Below are 22939 nucleotides of genomic sequence, written 5' to 3' on the forward strand. Positions count from 1 at the left end.
AGTATTTCAAGCTCAGGCAAATTTGATGGAAAGCCTGTATGAACATACATTTCCAAGTCTTGCCTCAAATATGTATTTGGATCTAGGTCTGTACTTTGACTGGACCATTCTTATGGCATGGATATGCTTATATCTAAACCATTTCACTTTGGGTCTGGCTGTATATTTGGGTTTGTTGTCCTATGAAAGGTGAACCTCGTCCTTAGTTTCAAGTTTTTTGTAGCCTTTAAAAGAGTTTTTTTTTTAACAAAAGTGCTCTGTATGTAGCGTCATCCCTCACTCCTTTAATTCTGCTAATAATGAGAATCCTCAGAATTATGCTGCCACCATCATGTCTAAAGATTGGAAGTTTTGTTCAGGGTGATGTGTGGTGGAAGTTTTGAGAAGTTTTGATACGTATTTTTGCTGCTGGATAATATTCTACAGACAACTGATATCTAAAGGCAATCGCTTACCCTGGATTTTGCTCAGACTTATCAGATTAAAAGGGGACAGATATACATGCAACAAAAAAAAATAACCTTCTTAGAATTTTATTTACAAAAATGCTAAATACATTTCTGTTCCCTCACATTTCATAAAAAAAATAAATAAATAAAACAAAAAAAAAAAAACAGCAACATTGAAAAGTTTTAAGAATAGAAGTACGCAAGGCAATGTTTATGTCGACATTTATGTATGTGTGGCCATGCATTTTTGGGATATTCATATTGATATTTGATGTTTGATATTCATAACTCAACCAACCACTCAATCTGTGGCTTTACATTCTTTACTCCCAAACCAATAACCATGCTGATTTGTTAAGGCTTGATGACAGAAACTGAGAAAATGTGACACTTAATAGTTACATCTCACAGCTGGATTAACCAGTAAGACAAAAATAAATTGTGGAAGGGGAGAAAGAATCGGTGTCTTTTCTGTTGTCTCTAGGAGACAACAGAAAAGTGAAGACAAGGAGGAGTGAAGACGGATGTTAATATGTGAAAATGGTAGCAGCAGATGGAAGCAAAAACAAATAAAAGACCTCACTAGCAATACCCTCACAAAATTTATTCCGACTGTCGGCCAGGCCGCCCTGATGGATATCTAAGCATTGATGTGAATTTACAAGCCAGACAAAAACCCCTCTCCCCATCCCGACCAATAACCCGTTACCTGGCCCACTTTTAACCTGCTTTCAGTGATAAGCACAATAAGAACTTGCTGGCATATTAAGCACCAACAAAGCCAGTAGGAAGAGTTTCTTCAACCTGAAAAAGGACACCTCGTTTATGAGGTGGAATATCGTTTCAGCAGTTGATTAATGGCAAGGAAGCAATCGTCAGCTGCCATTGTGCCGCAGGGGCGTGCCAGGCCCAAATTGGATGAGTGCAAGGGAAGAGGAGAAGTGTTCAGTTGCCAGACAGAGAGGGACTATCGCAGTGAGATATTTTTTGCTTTGGCACCGTTTGCTTTACAAGTTTCCACACCTCTGTCCTCCCCGGTCGCTGAGATTATCCATCACTTCAAAACTATACACTCAAATAAAGAGAGCTGGCAACATTCATTCATAATCCCAAGCTCTAAAGAACCAATATATCCTGAATAATTAATGCCCACACACATTTTGGATGTAAAAGGATGATCTGGGATGTAATGAACAAGGATGTTTGCTCAAAAGCCAGCAAACACAACTGCTTCTCTCCTGTGTTGCTCTGAGACAGAACAAGGCTTAGTCTCCTTTAGAAGTCAGTGTTGGAGAAATTCACAATGAAACATCTGCCTGGGAGATTAGATGTTTTTTTTTATGTTTAAAATGAATATGTTTTTTCTAAAACATATTCACTATTATTTGCATCAGTTGCAGTAGATGATAAGAAAGAAAAAAAATGTCCTTATAGATATAAAAAGTTATGGAAGTGCAATGTTTACAAAAAGAAATCACAAAGATGTTGGCAGATAAGACATTTGAGGATGAAGTCTTTAGGGTTGTGATGCTCCATCTTTGAATTTCATTTGAATCCCATCGATATGTGAAGACAATTCACAGGTAGCCACTGATTCAACTGGAATAATCTCTAATATAGTATTTTGGTGTTTTAATGATAAAAAAATGTTACACACATGACATTAACTACAAACGAATAAGTAAGAAAATCCACAGGGAACGTTTGTAGCCTGCTTCCCCTCAACCTTGGCAGCAGAATCTGAATAATAAAGACAAATGTTCTCCCAAAACTGCTGTAGATTTTCACAGCACTCCTTGTGCAGGTCCCAGCAAAACAATTTAGGGAGTGGGATAAACATTTTTCAAAGTTCATATGGAGTAATAAAAGTCCAAGAGTGAGATACGAAACCCTGCAGCTGCCTAGGGAGCAGAGGCGGGGTACGGCCCTGCCTTGCCTTGTGGATTATTACATGTCAGCCCAGATTAGTCCCCAAGTTTGCCGGTGTAACCCAAACTATGAGGCTAAACAAAAGAGCATTGAGCTTTCCTTATTGGACTTCCTTATAGAGTCTCTTCTGGGCTGTCTGGACAGGCTCTCCCAGGTCTACCAGTAACAAAACCTGTTTGTAAGTTTTTTCTTGAAAAAGTGGGGAGATGTAGTTAAAAAAAGTCATCTTCACAAGGAGATAAAGTTAATCATTGCTTTCCCTTCAATCTGACTAGTTTATTATTTTTGTTAAAATATAGGATGTTTAGTGGATCAAAAAACAACTAAAATGGAATCAAGGTAGAGATTTTTTGCATTTTTTTCAAAATTCTATTACTTTTGACTCGACAACTTTGGTCCAAATAAAAATTCCAGACACCACTGATTACATAACAAAATAGTCCTATTTCATGTAAATATTTTATTATAAAGGTGTCGATGATTACACCAACAATCTGAGTTCTGAATGGGAAGCAAAAGTTTTTCTGTACTTGCCTATGCTGCCCGTTCGTATGTGGAGCCGGCCTCTGACAATGGCGTAAACCATCATCGCGGTGGATGTTGAACGCAGATGCTGATCTGCGTCAGGCAGTAAAGTATCCTCCTCCACATAGTCTGTGGTCAGGATCTCCAACTCGTGAAGAGCCTGGACGGCGGGCTTCCCTTGACGCAGCAAGTACTGGGGAGGAAAAATGTACAAATTAAGAGGAATCGAAGTTGTACGTAGCATGTGAAAGAAAGACAAAGAAAATAAAGACAGAAACAAAGAGAGAAAGAACAAACCAACAAACCAATGAAAGAAAGAAAAACTTCTCAATATGGATGATGGAACTAGATAGATGAAGCTGGGGTCTGAACTGCTCTAATAGATCTGTGTGATGAAGAGTTTTGCATATTTCAGACTGACGTCCACAAGAGTGGATCTGTCTGTCTACTTTTTAAACAGCCAAGAAATGTGTTGATCTAATCCACTGCCACAGGGAACCGGAGCAGCATTATGAAGTAACATGTTTATTAATAGACAATTGACCAACAAATAACAGATATTTTGGTACTTTCTATCTTAATAGTCGTAGTGCTTGAAACTGTAAACAAAGAGTTAAAATGAAATGCATTTTTCTGTTTAGTTCTTGCCACTAAACATTCAGCGAATGCTGCATGAATTTATGACACATGATGCACTTCCAGACAGTAAACACTGTTGAAAATTGATGTACTTCTTTGAGTTTCCAATTTGACAAGTTAATGCCCCATATGTCAGTATTACGAGGCTTTATGATATGTTGATATTGTTGGGTAAAAAAAAAAAAATGAGGGTCAACAATATCTGAAGTATATGTAATAAATTTCAAACTGAGATCAGAGGAAACCATCTAAAAGGAAAATGTATTCTCTAAAATAGGTCTGCAGTCTGTTTAGGTTGTCACAGATCAAGAGAGCAACACTTAAAGTAAATAACAGGAAGAGAGATCAGGGAAGTTTATCTATTTGTTTGAGGTTTTAACCTGCCAGTTTCAGAACACTTTGGCCTTAAAATAAGAACCGTGTTCTGGAAATCTGAGGCCTAAAGTTACGATGTGCATAGTCTAAAAATATGCACAGAAACTAAAAATAGTGTTTTAGTAATGAAAACATATAAAACCACACTAACTGCTACAATAGGATGCTAAAGAGGTTAAACTGTGAACTCAAAATCATTTTGTTTGATTTAACATAGTAAAATCTCATTCTTATAGTGACTTTTCTCTGACAACAATGCGATTATCAAGAAAAAGAAATTCAACCCTCCTGTTATTTCCCCTTAAAATAAATCATCTAACAACTGTTACTAGCAAAACAAAGGTTTGTTAAATCTGGATCATAAAAAATTGATAAATGTGTCTCTAATAACTACGTCAGTCCGACATCCAACCTTCAGTCATTTACCTTGAGCTCCATGGCGGTAGAACCAATGAGGAGCAACGAGTCGCTGTCCCAAACATCGATGTGCATGGTATGAAGGGCCAGGTGGCGGAGGAACCAGCTTTTTTCTCTTGGCCTCAAAAAATCGTCATCAACTCTGAACTGAATCTGCAGGCCTGGAGAACCTTGACAAGAAGGCAAAACACTTCATAAAAAGTCTATTTGAAGACCCAGATGAACATTTGTTCTTTTCTAATTGTTAACATACAGTACGTATGTAGGATACGCTACCAAATTGTGTTCTTTGTAATCAAAATTGCGCAGTATTGCTGGGTTTACTGAACTTTCTTTTGGCTAAGGTGTTGACATGGATGTGTGAGCCTGAAAGTCTCCCTCACTAACATGAAGGTGCATATCTGATGCATGATCATAAATATTTATATTACCCTTTTCCTTCCACAAGGGTGACATTAAATTTGAGAAAAGAAAAATTAAGAGGCAACTCAGCTGTCAACCTTATGGATGCCACTGACCTGGTAATATAGCTGTCAACCGAGAGTCAATAGGCTTGATAACTGAGAACAGAAAACCTGAGAGCACAGAGCCATTCCACAATGTCGGCCACCCTTGAAGGTTACAGCAATTCAAGATGACAAAAGCTGCTTACAATTTCAGAAAAAACCTCAAGAGCGATTTTACAAACTGTTTGATTAAGCCGTGTCTTCATCTAAGAAATCTAAACTGAACGTTTCAAAGACTCAGAAATGAAAGTTTCCTTTCCGTCTAACAAAGTGTTAAACATCAAGACTGAGAATCACACTGTGGCCGTTCAGAAAGCTAAAGAACAGTTTACTTAGAATGTCTGCAGAGTAAAATCCTGGATGCAAGCTGTGAATACCTGAAGCAGAAAAGCAGGGGGAAAAAAAACAAACAAACATGCAATAATGGCCCTGTACAACAGGCTGAGCTGGTACAGCATGCATACTGCCACAATCCCAAACTAACCCGTGTGTTAGTATTATGCACGACTGTATCAAAGGTTTGAACGAGAGGCTAGGAGGTAACTGGACGATCAGAATTCTTGCCCAGAGCCTCCCTCCAGCCCTGTATCAAAGCCTCAACATCGCCTTTGCTCCCTGGGGATAAAAGTACAGTGGAGCCACCAGCTGAATAGAGGTGATGTAATGAGGAGCTTCGGTAAGAAGCCCATGCAGTTAAAAAGACCAGAAAGCTCCACAAACTCAAAAGAATATTTTCCATTCTTTGTTTATTTTCCCTCTAACCGTCATGTTTGTACTCCTCACAACCACTTATTCAGGAAAGAGCTCCACAGGGGCTTTGCTTGGTTATCTCAGAACAGTAGATTTCCACTAACCTAATCTAACAATGAAAACTTAAAAGTGTCTCGTACTACTCGGCTGAATGTCTTGTGATTTCTGTAAATTAACTAAGATTCTGCCTGCTGCCGTCCACAAATTTCAATGCAGCAGATTGAAACTGTTATGATTTGAGGTGCACAGGAAAACCGTCTGGTGTCGGACGATTTTTGGTGAATGCAACAAACTTGAGAGATACTCATTTACTTTGAAAAGAGCACTCTTCTGTGTTGAAGTTGTTACTGACGGGGAAAAAAGGTTGGTTTTATTTAGTATCAATGAGGTGCTTATATATGAATTAGTCGACTAAAGTTGGAGAGACCTGCTCCAGGAAATTCACAATCATCGCTGATAGTATGCTAATTTAAACTTTAAATCATCTTGTCTTTACTTAATATTAGCAAAATCCTGCTTAAGAGCAACTTCTCTCCCAAACACAGGATGGAAAATTGCAACTCTATGACAACAATGAGACTTAAGGTGATCTTAATAAAGACAGAGCTTTCATGCTTGAAACTTGTGTTGCGCAAGACTCTGTGCAACAAAATATAAGTGTCAGAGTTGCAAAGGTGCCCATAGGGAAATAAAGTCTAATATGAGATGCAGCTTCTTTCCTGGGTGATACAGAATCAAAATTACAACCATTTTCATTTTCAATGACAGGCATGTAAGAAAAAAAAAAAAAAAAACATTTGATAGAATTTACTCTTCAAGTTTCTAGATTGAATTTCTTATATTTACCTACAGCACATAGAGTATGCATTTAAGGTAGTAGGCAAGAAGGTTCTATTTCTCAACCACAAAATTACAAAAAGAACAGAAAGCGTTTCTCCCCAGAGACCTCAGAAAGCTCTCTGCGAGGACCCTCCTGCATGTGTTTCTGCAGAGCGATGTCTCCCTTGTTAGAGAGCACATTTAGTGGGTTACGGTTCAGCTGTGAGCCTTGAAATGTCTTCACTCCTACAGAGGGGAGTAATAATAACAACCCATGAGGAAGAGGGACAGAAGGGCTTCCTCTGCAGAGTTTGCCACACTGAAACCAATTGCTTAGTATTAAAGTGCAAGAAAAGATGGCTCAGTGAGTCTTCAAGGAAAATAGTGATTATTTTCAATCTAGATGCACAACTGAACAAAACAATGCAAATTTAAATTGATAACATTTTCTGGAGATAAAAAAGTTAGAATGGTACAGACAGTTTCTTTACCTTTTTAGATAGTGTCACTTATCAGAGAAAAGAATATCAATATTATGTTCTTCGTGAACACGACTGTGCAATCTTATTCACATGTAACATTGGGTTTTTAGCTGCAATAACAAAAGTTATAGTTATGTTCTATCCCCTTCTTATTAGAAAGAAGCTAATAAGACTTGACTTATTGTTTAGATTGTTTTGAGATAACAACTGTCAAATTAGGGTTGTGATGATCAAAACGTTGGGTTTTAGATGCAGCTAAATACAGCTGGTAATAACCCAACAGTACACAAGAGCTATTTTGTTGTTTTGTTTTTTTTACAAAATAACTTTGCTTAGAGGATTATGAATCTTTTTACAAGGTAGACAATATTATTACATGAAATCTTGCTCCTTTAGACCATTTCCTTTCTTCACTCCTCCAATCCACCGTTTTCTCACCTCTCTCTCTCTCTCTCCACTTGGAGTAATAATTCTCCCAGCATGCTCTTGGTTTGTGTGCTGTAAACGAGTAGCAATAAGATCGCGGAGGGAGAGCGTGAGAGTGAGACAGGATGAGCTGTGTCTCTGCTCAGAAGCAGGAAGAGCTGACAGATCTGGCCCAAGGGGTTGTAAAGCGCTACATGTGTGCAGCAAGGTCTGCCGACAAGGAGCGGCACCCAGCAGACGTCCCCCTAACCTGGATGGCCTGTTTGGTGTTTGCACAGCACGCTTGCCTGGGTTGAAAATCCTGCTGGGGATCAACAAGCCTAACAAGACGGTGAAGGCTCCAGGCTAAGAAAATAGTGTGGATGCAGAGTGTGTATTTAGAGTTCTTGAGACTGATGCAAGCCCCAGCATAAAGCAAGGCCCAGGCTACACCTAGAAACATACAAGAGGCAAGGAAAAGTATACGCTGCTTTAACGAGAGGTACTTTTTTAGAGTCTTTTTGCTTTGGACCGATATGCTTTAGGATTTTATTTGTAAAAATATGAAAATATTTGAAAATTGTACTCAAAATGGCTTAGATAAAATATAAAAACCTTAAAAATGGTTATTTTGAATTCTTAAGAGTAACTTTTTATTGATTTTTCTTTTGTTTTAGCAAATTAATTTAACATGTCACTAAAAGGAATCTGTAACTTCTGAACCAGAAACCCCAACAGCATATACCTCAGAAACTAATAGTTTTTCACAATCAAACCACAAATTTTGATGTATTTTATTGAAGTTTTGTGCAGTAGATCGACACAAAGCAGTAGCTACGATTAGAAGAGTTTAGAAACAACTCTTAATACATTTCCGAGCCTTCCTACAGTTTGTAAGATGGATTTTGGTCTGGATTTTAACTGGGCCATTCTTACACATGAATATTCTTAGATTTAAATTATTATGCTGGCGTTACAGTTGTTCAGGATTCTTGTCCTGTTGTAAAGTCTCCCATCTTTTGCAGCCTCTTACAACTTTTCGTGCAGGTTTTTCCTGCATCAAGTGATAAAAATGGCTTAGAGGTATTTTTATTTTAATGTCTGTCAGCCATTAAACTAAAAAAAAAAAGGTTTCTTATGAATATTTCACTATGTAGAGCTAATCTACATAAGATATGAGCTTCATTTTCTGAAATGAGTAACAAGAAAAAAAGTTTTTTTTTCCACAATATTCTTACGTTTTGAGATTTATACGTGACTTCTACAGAAGGCTTTGATGTAGGGATATCAGATACATCTTAATGTATATAACAATTCATTCAGTATGAGGTGAGACTGTATGGTACTCGATCAAACAAAACGAGACAAGAACGTAAGAATAGTTTGGGGGAAATAAAGAAAATGCTTTAGATTTTATTAGGCGTCGGTACTAAAGCAAATATTTTAAATCTGGACAAGACTGGCTTCAATTTGAGAACAAACAGCCCAGTCTTTTAATATCACACAAGAGATATTATCTCTTACAGCTATGTTTGCCATCTCCAAAGGTCAGGGAAATAGAAATGAATTCCAAACAAGTTATTGAATGAAAGAAAAAAAAATTAGGCAGAGATGAAATTTTTCAATATGTCAATAACCCTGATGAACACACAACTAAATCAACATCCAAGAGGTTTATGAGAACACACCTTGAAAGCATCTAGCTTAAGCCCATTTAGCTCCACATTAACTCTTCAGTGTGAAGAATATGAAGCAGGTTTGCTTTAAACGGCGTCCAAAAATCCTAAGGCAAGATCTACAAAATTTATAGAAGAATAACACAGGAGCCTTGTCGCTGTAATTCCTGCTGAAGAAGCTAAAGTACTGACTAAGTGGAGTGAATACCAAGCAACAAATCAAGCTTTCAGTTTTTTGCAACCATTTTAAATAACTGTTGTGACAAAGCTAAACCAGAAAAATAGAAAGAACGCTAAAAGCTGCATTACTAGACTTGAGCTGGAAAACAAAAGGACAGAGCACACTGCCTCTGAAACATGAACTTCAGCCCGATTTATTGCCCTCTAAGGGCTCTCCGGATCTCTCCTCTGTTTTTATTTTGTACACTCTATTCTTTTGCCATCCTGACGTTTTCCAAGAACCCCTGTATTTTAACGTCAGCAGTTTATCTGTGTTTATCAGTAGAGGAACTATCTTTTTGATATTTATTTTAACAAATCTTTGTAATCAAGACATAACTGGTCTGTCTCACCCAAATGTACTTGCAACTAAAGATTTATCACATTTCCACTTTTACAAAGGTGAGGCAGTTTAAAGCTTAAGTAGAAATCAGAACCATAAAAGCAACCATTCTGATTTTACTGCATTTTAGATGGTACCAGTTATTACTGATGTCTAAGTTACCCTTTGACCAAAAAACCTTGTTTTTCCAACAATAAGCACACAACAAACGTATCTATTACCAAACAGATCATCTAATGTTTGGTTTCAATTGGTATTTTTTTTTCTTTTTAATGAATATTTATACACATCTCAGTTTTACAAATCCTAAGAGAAAAAACAAATACGGTTGAGGATTTGTATTTAGGCCGTGACACGAATCTGTTCGTGTGTTATATTCACAACAGATGTACACACAAGGCCAGCTGGTTATATATAATGCCTCTTTAGTTGGTACATTGTCTGTGGCTCAAACTGGCTTTGTTTCAATCTGAATTCCCCACAAGGGGGAAAAAAAGAAAGAAGCAAAAAGCTCCAAACACGCCTTCAAGATCAGACAAAATCAGCTATGTGGGACATGCTAAGGAATCCTTTTACTTCTACCTCTGAAATAAAATCCCTTTATACATCAGTCTATCTGGGTACAGTTTATAATGTTACTGTAACAAAATTTCATTTCCAGTTGTTGCAAATGATTTATTTAGCACTGTGTCCTGTGGTCTAAATGAATCCAAAATAATAAGCATGTACACTATGAGAAGTTAAAAAGCATTAATGGTTTAAATGTTCAACTTGATAACTATGAAGCCTAGATGGTCAATGTTTTTATTACCTACCAACAAGACTTATATTGTTTTGGCCAAGCAAACACCCTAATGGCGTTGCTACTCCTCAACAGTGGCTGCAAACTCTTTACCCACTTAGACTTTAAACAACACAGTAAAAACTGAGGGAAGCAGAAGCGATAAGCTGCAAAAAACTGGCCATTTAAGTGTCTCATATCATCAAACCAAATTTTGTATCACATAACGTTAACCAAACTAAAAGCAAAATGCCATTTTTTAATGATTTCATTAATAACGATAAAAAGCTGTCCAAACCAAACCTGGCCAGTAGTAGTTGCCCCCTAAAGCTAAATACTGGCAGCAGCACGGCCCATCAAACTTTTATGAGAACTGCCAATGAGTGTTTTACATCGCTGCGGAGTAATTCTGGCCCTCTGCTCTTTGCAGAATATTTAAAATTCAGCCACATTGCAGGGTTTGAGGACAAACAACCTCTTTATGGTCATTTCATAGCATCTCAATTGGATTTAAATAAAGACTTCGATTAGACCACAGCAAAATGATGTTTGTTTTTTTTTGCGTGTGTGTTTTTTTTTTTTTTTGCAGCTATTCAGGGGTTTAGATTTGCCAATGTGTTTTGCCTATTTGACTTACTGCCTAATAGTCCTGTTGTGCTTTAAGCTTAACAAGCACATCAGTGTTCAACAGTGTGATGCTTGTTTTATGAGACGCTGTGCTACATTTACACGAGATGTGATGATATGGTCAAATTGTTGCCAGTTCATATTCACACAACAGTTTAGGGAGACTTACTGGTAAATGTAAGACAGGCCTTTGAATTTAGAAATAAACTTGGCATTGATCAAGTCTTTGCTCATTCTGTTTCTTGTTGATCAATTATGAACAATAACAATAACTACACTGAAATCTGCAATATTTTTATATCCCTTGTGGCCTGACTGAGTCAATGTGCTCTTAGAATAATTTTGATTGGTTGTCAACTAATTTGATTCTCATCCCTTCTTAAATTTCCTGAAGTCAGAGTATCTTGTTTTGCCTTTTGAGATCTTTCAACCTCCTTCATGTTGTCTTGGGTTTTTTTTTATAAGTACTTTCTTGATTCAACAAGTTTGAAAGTATTGAGAAATTAAATTCAGGTTTCCAAAGAAATGTGACTCATCATAGTTCATTCATGACATAATAAAGGGAGTGAATACTTTTTTACAAAGGGGTTACATTGGCTTGGATAGTTTTTCCTCAAAATAGATGAAATCATCTTTTCAAAGCTGCTTTTTGCTTTAACTTCAACTGACTCCATCATATCACAGGACATGATTCGAGGATTCATTCTATGCTCCAGAATGTAAGAGCTATTTTAAAGACAAGAGGGCCAATGTTGCAAAATGCTGTGGCTGATGTCTCAACTCTAATCTCTAATCTGAATCCGTGAAGGAGTCAGAAACATCTCAACAACTTGCTGCCTTGTTTGAAAACCTTGTATTTTTCACAGTCAGACAGTCGAACCAGCTCAATTCTAGGAAACATTTTGAAGTTTGATTGCTTCTGCCGTGTTATGTCTTTTTTCAACTTTTGTGTTTGACGTGTGATTTCAACCTGAATAGCTTTTAAATATAGAACTAAAAGAAGAAAACTTTGATCCAGTTTTCCTCCGATTCTCTTCTCATCTCACTAAATATTTCTCTTTCACATATAGAAACAGCTGAAAGAAATGCATTCAGTCTTTGGATGTTGAATTCCACAGGTGTCCACAAACCATGGTGCATGCAATGTAGAAAACCTAAAAAACAGAATTGTCTAGGTTATGAATATAAATCCTTATCCAGAAGCCTAATTTTAAATCGTAATATTTCACTGAAATTTCAACATGAATAAAAAAAATGAGGTAAATTAGTGAACAAATGTATTATGTTATGAATGTTATTTATTGTGTTATTTTCTTAAAGATAATTCAAACATAGATGGTTTTATATAACCTAATATACTGAATAATGACTGATATTGTGTCCAGAAGGTGACTTGTCAAATAAGGAGAAGTCATTTCATTTACTTATGGCTATTTTGAGAACTAACTATATGTCTGTGTTTCCTGTCAGCAAGTGACTAAATAAAAGGTTTTATGCTTGTACAAAAAAAACTATCTCAGTAAAAAGGTCCTGGAAACAACAGCAGAGGACATTGCACCAAATGACACAAAATCAAAAACTCAATATTAGAGGCCTTAAAGAAGAATCTCAATTATACTGCCAATGTGTAAAATTGCCAGATCATAGCCAGTGAAGTACAGCAGCTTCATTTGGGACATTTATATACACTATGGCAAAAAGTGATTTAGGGATCAAGTATGTAAATGATTTAGTGGATGAATGATGGAATCCTTGAGCAATCAAATGCGGGTAGTAATGCTTAAAGTTTTTATTTTTAAGTAAACAGTAACCAATTTGTGTTTATATTTTCTTTTTCTGAAAACTTTAAATGACTAAAAGTTGTTTTAGATGTCTGATTCAATTCTGACAGCTTTCAAACTATCCAGAGGGGCAACTATCTGTGAACACAAAGCTCTGGACTCCAGATGGACTGGGCTTTACGCAGGAATCCCTCTGGCAGCGAGTCAGGAAAAATCACTAAACTTAGAAGAAAGAGTGTAAGATTTTCTATACTGTGTTTTTGTGAATTCTTCTTGTCTTAGTTGCTTGTGTAGTTCACTCAAAGGCATCAGCTCTACAAAGAACATTGAAATATTTTCATTTTATTCTGCTATTTTCCAGAATCTTATATACATGTGTTTATTAGAGTTAGGCTCAGCCATTTTTAAATATAAAGTTAATTTTTGTAGCCAATAAAATAAAGCAGCTAAGAACAAAGACGTCAAAAATCGACATCTGAGGAAACAAGAAAAACAAATTAGCATCTTGTTAAAACATAACCTTTGAGGTTATTTCCTAAGACAAGGAAGAAAAGGTTCAGCAGTCGAGCGTTTGTCTGTAGATGATCAGGTGAATATAAATAGACAGGGAAATATTGACAGAGCTGGACTGGAGAGCGTCTTGGGAATGGAGACATCGGTAGGTGTACGAGTTTGAGGGAAATGTGGAAAGGAGTGGGGGAGGGTCATTTGTGAGCTCAATATCACACTCTGTCAGAAGCTGTAATATCTCCTCCATTTCATTAGCTATGACATGAATAGACTCAGACTTCACTCAGCTGACTGAAGGAGAAGTGTCGGAGCATTACATAACCTCAAAGCACCATTGAACACGGTTACAGTCCGAGGATATTATTGTACAACGGTAACAAGGAAAGTGGAGATGGTAATCGTTTAGTCATTGTCAGGGATTACAAAAGGGTTTGACCTATTATGAGCAGGGACAGGGAGTGTTTTGATGGTAAGGTAAAAAAAAAAAAAAAAACAGCCAGTATTTACATCATGAAAAGCACCATCACAAAAATACCTAAAGATATTTTGACAAAAACTATGAAATCAAAAACGCCAATCTTGACCTGAAAGACCTCCATAAAAATACATGTAAACAACAGCGAGGAAGAATAAATCACGTTTTTTAGCCTGTTAGCCTTACCAGTATTAACAGATCCGTCTTTGTTGATGGTGGCTAAGACACAAGGAAGTGCCTCATTAGCTTTGGGTTGAACCTTATCGCTGGTCAACAGCTTAAGTTGCTGCGAGGTGACAGGTGGAAAGCGATAAAACTGGAAGGTAACATAGATGTTGCGAGGCCAGTCACTTTCAACTCCTGCTCCTGGTATTCTGTAAAAAGAACAAAAATATGTGACATATTTAAAAAAATGTAAAAATAGGTTGTAATCAGATGTGATGGATTCCCGAGTTATACAAAAGTTATTATTTTATGACAAAAACTATATTAAAAAATAGCATGTACTACTAAGAGTAAACTGTATTTCAGAAAATGGTTTATAAAAGAGAGTTCTGAGGAAAAAACACTAAATAAAAAATGGCTTTAAAATCTTATCACAGGAAGCTTTTGTGCAATGGAAAAGAGGAAATAGTGTTCAGAAGCCGGTGCATAAATACACCTCCATTCAAGTTCATACAAATGAAATCCTTCTTTTGTTTTGAAAGAATCACATTTAGGAAAAAGAGGCCTTTGAGACTAAGAAAATCCCAGTGGTTTGTATTGCTTTTCACACAAACGCCTCCCTCTGAGTGCAATTTCACACACTGTTGCAAATTTTCAATGCAACACTTCAATATTAAGTTTTACCCAAAAAGACTCCCAGTGAGCGTGCAAAAAAGCAACTTTAAGCAGTGAATTATTGAAAAAAGAAAAAAAATACACTCAGGAAACAAGCTCAGCTGCTTCAGCTGATAAATAGAAAAAAGATTTACGCTTTAATAATTATTTTGAAAAGAAAAAAGCAAAGCAGGGAGCAGCACTGAAACTAAACAGGTGGTTAGAACGTCACAGTTTAAAGTGGAGGTGAACCCAAAGACAGCTTATTAAAAATTGGTCGCCATGCTCCATTGTAAAAGCAGATTCAGAGTGGAGACGCGTCCAGCTGAAAGATGCGATTCATAACCATGAAACCTGAGACAGGAATAAAATTACGTCTGGCAGCAGCGTTCTAACTCGTCTCAGTGATACTGCTGCACAGTAACAACTAACGCCTGCCGTACCTGTTTGTCATAATTATGAGGTAGCTAACCCACCCTCGCCCCACTCAACAGAGAAGCACACAGGTCTGCAATTAGCTGTAAGCTTGAGTGTGTGGGTTCAGGTAGCACTCCAGACTGCTTTGGAAAAGAAGTTGAAGAATTAAATCAGCTTTCTTACCAGCGCGTCATTAAATCCGAGATAGAAATCCATACTGTGTTTTGTTGCACCGTCTTCTGCTTTTTATGTGAGAATATTGTAACTTACCCACAGGCTTTAAACATTTGCTGTTATACTTTAACAATACCAGAATCGAAATTTCTCACCTTGCCTGCAGTGAGGATGTGATTAAATTGTGAGCCTTTATGGAATCCAAGCCTGACTGCACTCACAACAACAGGGAAATAGGTTTTCTTTGAACTATATAATAGGTTTATACCAAATAACACATCTGTGGAATTTATTGTACCAAGCTTCAAGATTTTTTTGCATTAGTCATATTTTTTATAGGCATTTTGCTTTGGTCCTAGTGTAAAACTAAAGCCATGAGTTTTAATTTGCACAAAACCAACAAATTGAAACAGTCTCAGCAGCAATACAGCGGACGCCTATGAACTTGCAGAACTCCACGTTGGCTCTCTGGAAGTGACTTTTTTTTTTTTTAACCAACATTTCACATTGTAAAAGGTTACAGAAAAACATAACCTTGTAAAACTATTCACATTATTACCCACTTCAATGAACTGAATTGACCAACAAAAAGCACGACATTCTTGTGACGTGGAAGGAGAGTGGGAATGTTTAACATATTTGTACAAAAACTCACAAACATTTGTCTTTGGCCACCTTGAGTGTGGATTTTGTAGAACCACTTTTTGTTGAAATTACAACTGAAAGTCTTTTATAATGCACCTCTCTACTTTAATGCTGACATTATTTTTCTACTCCAGAGTCACCAGAGGACTCTTGAGTTCTTCACTGAAGAGAATCAATTGCACTGATGCTTAAATGCAGCTGAATATTAATGTCCTCAACACTTTTAAGATTTTTACTTGTGAATAATTTTAAAATCTTGTTATTTAACACATTTAGTTGGTCTACTGCATAACATCCCATTAAAACATGCTAAAGTTTGAGGTTGAAATTTCAAGGTAAAAAAAAAAATAAAAAAATTAAATACTTCTGCAAGACAATGTTAATGATGAGTATACATCAATATGTAACTATGTATACAAACATCAAAATTAAGAGAAAGTTAAAAAAAAAAAAAAAAAAAGCACAACATTTCAGTTCGTAATCTCTAAAAAAAATGCCTCAAATTAGTCTTTGGGATCTTTGCGTCCCATTCCTGTTCAAACTTCCATAATAGTGCATAGCAACATGTCATTAAAGAATGCACCACAAGCACTTTGGACAGAGCGATCAATCATTCAAGGTGAGGCATTTTATCGACCTAAACATGCATTTTCAGACTCAAAAGAGTCTGCAGAAACATAAAAGCACTTGACATATGAAACTCAGCCCTCAATCTGAATATTTAACTTGGGAATATGAGTCTGGTGTAATTTCCTCGTCTGTCAATGATCCGCATGTACGTGCTGTCAGTTAGAGGTTCTGATTGTAATTGCTCCAAGCAGAAACGGCATAAATCCAAAGATCCATAAATAGGCAATGCAGACAGCTTCATGTATCAGGCCTCTAATCGAAGAAAAGTTGCACAGAATTGAGGTTGGAATGAGGAGTCAAAGCAGTGCGCTGATGAGTCGGTGACAACCAAGACAAACGAAAAGGACTGCTGATGGAACGACACAAAGAGTGAAGGCTTTTGTTGACATCCCTCAGCAGCCCCCCGTCACTGTCAGCCCCTGTCAGATGGGACGACTACGCCATAGGTTTCCCTGATGGGACAATGACAGAGGTGCTCTTCTGCCTGATTTGACAGGAAATATGGCGCCTCTGTAATACAGAGCATACATGCCATGAACGGGTATGTAATTGACAGGCAGGACTTTGTGGAGGACTTATGTGAATTGAAGTCTATCTGTAGAAGACAGAAAAAAAGAAATATATATAAAAAAAATGTAAGGTGTCTAGGCAGGAAGTGGGCTATTATCCTTAGCCGTCAAACAAATGTCCATCTACAATATCAATTCCTCAATGCAGATAAAAGGCCAGTAGTTTAATGGACGGAAAGGAATGTGTGCTCTAAGTGTTTGGGTTTTAAAAAGCCCAAAGTCAGAACAAAACAAATGGAATATTGTATTCCTGCTTATGGAACAAATCTGTGGAACAATCTGTCTAAAGAAACCAAAGAGAGTAGATCAATTTTTACTTTTAAGAAAATAATACAACATAAGATGCGATCAATGTATGATGAAGTATATTGACTCTGTAGAATGTTATATCATTTACAAAAATAATGTATCTACTTTTTTGGTGATTTTTATATACATTCCCTGTTTTTTGTTTGAAGAGGTATCTGTATGGACGGTCGATTGATAGCAAGTTGATTTTTGAGAGAAGAGGTAAACTAAATAAGATCCCCCTCCAACTACTACTTTTCATTCTAAATGTTTATTTATGTCATCATGTGACAAGTTCATTTTAAACTGTAAATTAATGACAAATCATTTATGTCACAATGCATCATTTCTGACTCTCCCACAGATTAATGCAGCAATGCTGTGTGGATTTTCATACCCCTTAAATATTTTGCCACATTACAACCAAACACTCCAGTATATTTAATTAGGATGTGATCTGTTGTGTTATGTGACAAAATTGTGCAAAATTGTGAAAGGGGAGTGACATAGTTTATGCTTTTTTCCCCCAAATAAAATAATCCAAGAATTGTGAATGAAGTCAGATTTTCACTATGTTCACTCTGCAGCCTGAAGTTACCTGAATCCATTACGCGCCCAGAATCCAATCTTTTCATGACGGTCTAAATAACACAGATCAGATCTTTAAAAAAGCCACCCAGGCCACTTGGATATGTGGTCCTAAATATCAGATTTTTTCCAAATATGACCTGCTTCTCTATGACCAGGTCGCATTCACCCGACCTGTAAGTCATCGATACTTAACAAAGGTCACTATTCTGCGTCCTGATATGATATGCAGGACGCATATACCGTGGCAGACAATAACAAGGATTAAGTTGTCAATGTGCTGACAACAATGAAGTCGGCCATCCATGTTTAGCTTCTCCATGAATCAAACCAAGATGCTCCTCTGGGTTCTGATTGGCTGACCAGGAGTGGCACATTTCTTCAGATATTAATAGTAACACTGGGCGGAGGTGGAGGAGCTCAATCTTTTCACACATCATCCGTCTCATCTTCTACTGTCACGACATAATAATTTTAACAAATATGTAAAAAGCATATCTTTAGTAATCTTTTATGCCCTGACTTTAAAAGTGAACATTTGTCGTTTTTTCTTTCACTTCACAATTGTTTTGTTTTTTTTGTGTGTGTGTGTGTGTGTGTGTGTGTGTGTGCGTGTGTGTGTGTGTGTGTGTGCGTTGGTAAATTACATACAATCCTAAATTACAGTCAAGTTTGTTGCTTTTCTAATGTGACAAAATGGAAGTTTCTAACCTATCTCGATCCGATCGCTACATATGGAAAGAATACTGTGTGTGTATTGATGCACTGTGCAGGAGGACACAGGATGCTGCTGAGAGTCAGCATCATCAGTGCTGCTGTATGTGTCACAGCACTGCAGACCTCACCTGGTAAATGCCAGAAACTCAAACACCAGCAGGTTTCCCTGTAAAAGGTCAGCCTCCTCCCGCTGAGGATCGAAGGGCATAGGTTCAGTCGGGTCCAGGACTTCTGCCACCTGCCCGCTGCAGTCAAGGATTTCAGGAAAGCCGGCGGAGAAAAGGTGTGCCAGAGAGCTCCTGGAGCTGACTGAGCAGGAGCTGGAGAAAAAAAAAATCATCAAAGCAAAATGTCAGATCTGTTGGAGCACGGCACACAAGACGTCTTCAAATGTGTTCTTGACGCTTGACAAACAACAGGAGGTAATGTGTTGATTCCCTGCTGCACAGGCCTCATTAAGGTGATTTACTTCAAATGAGACAGGAAAAATGACGAGAGCTGGGTAAAATACAACACCTGCTTATCAATTCAGACCTTTCATCGTTTTATCCCGCCTCCTTTCTAATTCGAGATGTTTATCGTTTGAGCGATAACGTCAACTTTGTCACTTCGCCCTGTTTAACCGAACTTGAGTTGCAATATCCGTCTGCACTAAACATAAATGTGATGAAACGATGATTAGACAGCATACGGATGTCAGCAATATCCATCAAACAGCAGCTCCAGGATAATAGTTATAGGGGAGGGAAAAAAGGGGGGAATGGGTGGGTGCCAAAGCTCTCCCTCAGGATTTTCAAGCATAATTGCCAGTTATCTCTAATCATAGTGGCCACCTGTTTCAGCAGAACTAAGGTAACATTCATAACTTATACTTTTAACACTGACTCGGAATGCCATGGCTGTGATAAATGCAGCACACAGATGGCTGGCTAAAGTGCAGGCATAAGAAATGAGCAATAATGCCATAGCACTAACACGGTCGGAGTCCATTTGGTAAATAGCTGAGACAGTAATTAAAAATGTCCAAAGAAAGAAGCCTTGATCAAACTAATCAGGGTGACAGCAGTGACAAGGGGAGTCAATTGTGTTTTTCTCCACAGCTGCATCAATTTCATGCTTTATGTCACTTTCCCATTTCTTAAAACTTCTCTCTTAATTTAGTCACTCTGGATTAATATTCAGGCCGTCATCTTTATTTCAAAAAGGGGCTCCATCTGATATGCAGAGCAACTTGGATTAAACTTCTTTTGACTTTATTGTTCCTCCCCAAAAAGTGGGTCATTTCAGACTGGAAACAGTCAAAAAGATGTTCTGGCTCTGAGTGAAGAGGCAACGATGTTTCAGCTCGCTGAACTGAACAACATGGTGTCTGGATCCAAAATGCCGGGATTGGGAAATTGTTTCAGTGCCAGCTGCTTATTTACAGATGCTGCTCACCAATGCAAGGCTTTGTTTCTCTGTGTCTGTGCTCATTATTTGCAAAGTGTACTTTCTCTTTCAGGAAACTAACTGAACAAGCATAGAAAAACGATTGTTGTAAGTATTCACCCATGCATGTGTTGTGGGGGGGGGGGGATGGAATATGTAAGTGTAAATTTAGAAACATATTTTTAAAAAACGAATATGTTTCTGTGTGAAGCTGAAACTACAAGATTCACATGGATGAACTCCAGAAACTGCAGCAAAGATTAAAACCAGGAGGAAATAAAAGATGCATTATAACCCAAGCAGAACAAAATATTTATTAGGAGGCAAAAAAAAAAAAAAAAAAAAAAGCATTAGCTGTAATTAGGTGAACAATATCAAGAGACTACTTTTATTTAGTTTTGGACGAGCAGTTGGTCTTGGATTGTAGAGAACAATGTTTCACTTCCACTGAGTTTGGGAGATGACAATAAACGTGAGTCTTCACATTTGAGTACCCGCTAAAAAGGTTATTTAAGATTTAGATTTTCTGTGGTCTGATGGGTGGAGGCTCCCCACATTATTGTACAACACTAACCACATTTATTGGCGTCTGTGATAAAGATGTGGGAGGAGTTATTCAATAATCTGTTATTGCAGTAGCATTGATTTGACGGAAACTTATTAAAATAGATTTTTAATAAGTTGATGTTAAATCAATCCTATTCATTTACTTATTTGTCAATGTATTTATTTATCTATTAATCAACTGAAAGTTAAGTCGAACTGATTTCCCTCACCAATAGTCAGATGTCAGATGGGAAAACTCAGAAAATCTCTTGAGACCAAACATGAACAAACATGGATGACTGGGAAGAAGTAGATGTGTCCTTTAAAAACGGAAAACTCTCAAAACAAAAACAAGAACCAAGTAAGAGAAAATCCAGGATATGTGAAGATGACAGAACATTGTTTTTATCCTTGGTCATTTGGTATTTATCGTGCACAGATTTTTAGTGTTATTCCATGATGCTCATTTGGAATATTTTACTATTTCTTAATGAATTTTAAGCAGGTGACGACACCATCAGTCGAACTGTCCTAGAGGATTTAAGTGGCATTAAATCCCACTACAATCAGGGACACACAACGTGAACACCTCACCTCGGCACATTCGCTCCCAGAGTAATGACAGGAGCATGGATGGGGGTGAAGGGCAGTTCTTGAAGATGATCTCCTTCTTCGTCCTTGGAGGTCATTTTGCCGCCTTCCCGCTGAAGGTCCATCTCCAGGTGGGTGATGGTGCTGACAGCCGAGCAGGCCTACAAAAAGACACAAGGACCAATCTATAAATAATGCAATAAATAGGATTAATGCAGCAAAACTGCTGCAGCAAGGCAGAAAACAGGGAACCAGCTCTGTTTATCCGCACTGATAAGTCAGACTGTTCCCCATTAATTAAGTTCACTTTCACACTCATCACTCAGAATGGCATAAAGCAAATTCTACTGTCCAATTACAAGCCGATCACACAAAAGTGTAGGCAAAGACACATGAATCATAAAGAAATGACTCAGTACAGTACAATCATGAGCAAAGAGAAATAAAAACCAGGACAAGGACTGACTTTGCTAAACACAGCTGACAACTGGATCCATGGAAAGTAAAAGTGGGTTATGAAGGCCTGGATTAAAAGAATGAGGCAATAAGTAAAAAGCTTGCAGTGGATTTGTCAAAAATGATTCTGGAAATTGCCTAATGCTCCGACTGCTCCAACCCTGAGCTTACAGTGGAAATATATATCTTTTACACACAGCAGCCACGTGTCACAGGAGGAGGTAAGGAGCTTACCCTGGTCTGGGTTTACTTGGTCCTTGTCAATGTTTGCTCTGATTCTAATTACTCATCTAGAATAAACAAATGGAGATGCAGCAATAAGGTTTTCCTAGTTTTCTATAAAGTTTGATTTTATCCGACTCTGATGTTCTTATTCTAAGGACACATGGTGTACTACTACTTACTTTGATGAAGTGATTTTAAATCCAATAAGTTAGAACATGAATAAATTAAAAGCTCATCCCTATTTATGCACCAAAATCTGATTTTGAAATAACCCCCCCCCCCATTATTTTACATTCTGTTAGTTTATCTGTTTATCGATTGTTTTTTTTAATATGCATTTAATAACTGGGAAAACATAAAATTCAGTCGATCAAGAATTATTGTTTGATTCTAATGTTAGGCTAATATCTTGGCGCCTCTCTAATTACAAAAACTTTAAATAGTTGCATTTAATTATTTTTTTGTCTTTGGAAAGAAACACAAAACGCAACAATAAAAAAAAATGTGGTCTGACATTTTATCTCTATTAAAAAAGAAACTTGGAGGAAACCAGAGGATGTCAGAAGTGAAGGAAGCAGTTTCATCATACTCACTCACTGCGTCCTACAAGTTATAGGTCAGATTCCAGTTTCACTTGCAGCACATCACTTTGAACTACAACAGCTGAGATCCGTGTGCTTCAGATGAACGTTTCCGAAATTCTAGTTTAGTGATTCTGGATTTGTGTCAAATATTTTTCAGAAACTCAAAGACGTTTCATTAAAGCATCATAAACCAAGGTGGAGTCCAGTGCAGAAGTATTCATAGCCCAAGAACGTTCTCACATTTCTTCAAATTAACAAATCAAACTAGTATATATTTTAAAAAAATGACGTGATAGTACAAACAAAGGTTTGAATTGCTGAGTGGAAATAAACTAATACTTTGTTTTCACATTTTTGCAATAATATATTGAAGACTATATTGAAAGAAAACCATGAGAATTCCTGATTATAGTTTGCTGAAAAAATAACATAAAAAATGTGATATGGTCAAATGAGACTTAAAGTTTGCTTTTCATCTACATGTAAAACAACTAGGTATAGGTAGCATCATGCTGTGTGCATCTTTTCCTTCAACAGGAAAAGGGAAACTGGTT

The 22939-nt window shown here is 37.2% G+C and overlaps 1 protein-coding gene across 1 annotated transcript in view; it reads right to left on the bottom strand.

The window, feature by feature from the left end:
- Nucleotides 1-22939, bottom strand: part of LOC106919985 (nephronophthisis 4) — a gene marked incomplete at its 5' end in the record, with an annotated part of 168688 nt that overhangs the window by 43311 nt on the left and 102438 nt on the right. The window contains 5 exon segments of the mRNA XM_014990696.2: nucleotides 2913-3096; nucleotides 4344-4504; nucleotides 13895-14082; nucleotides 18684-18875; nucleotides 21124-21281. Coding sequence (XP_014846182.2) covers nucleotides 2913-3096; nucleotides 4344-4504; nucleotides 13895-14082; nucleotides 18684-18875; nucleotides 21124-21281 — 883 coding nt within the window.

The sequence above is a fragment of the Poecilia mexicana genome, unplaced genomic scaffold (assembly GCF_051168715.1).
Source record: "Poecilia mexicana isolate PSO_F unplaced genomic scaffold, ASM5116871v1 scaffold_7, whole genome shotgun sequence".
Taxonomy (NCBI): Eukaryota; Metazoa; Chordata; class Actinopteri; order Cyprinodontiformes; family Poeciliidae; genus Poecilia; species Poecilia mexicana.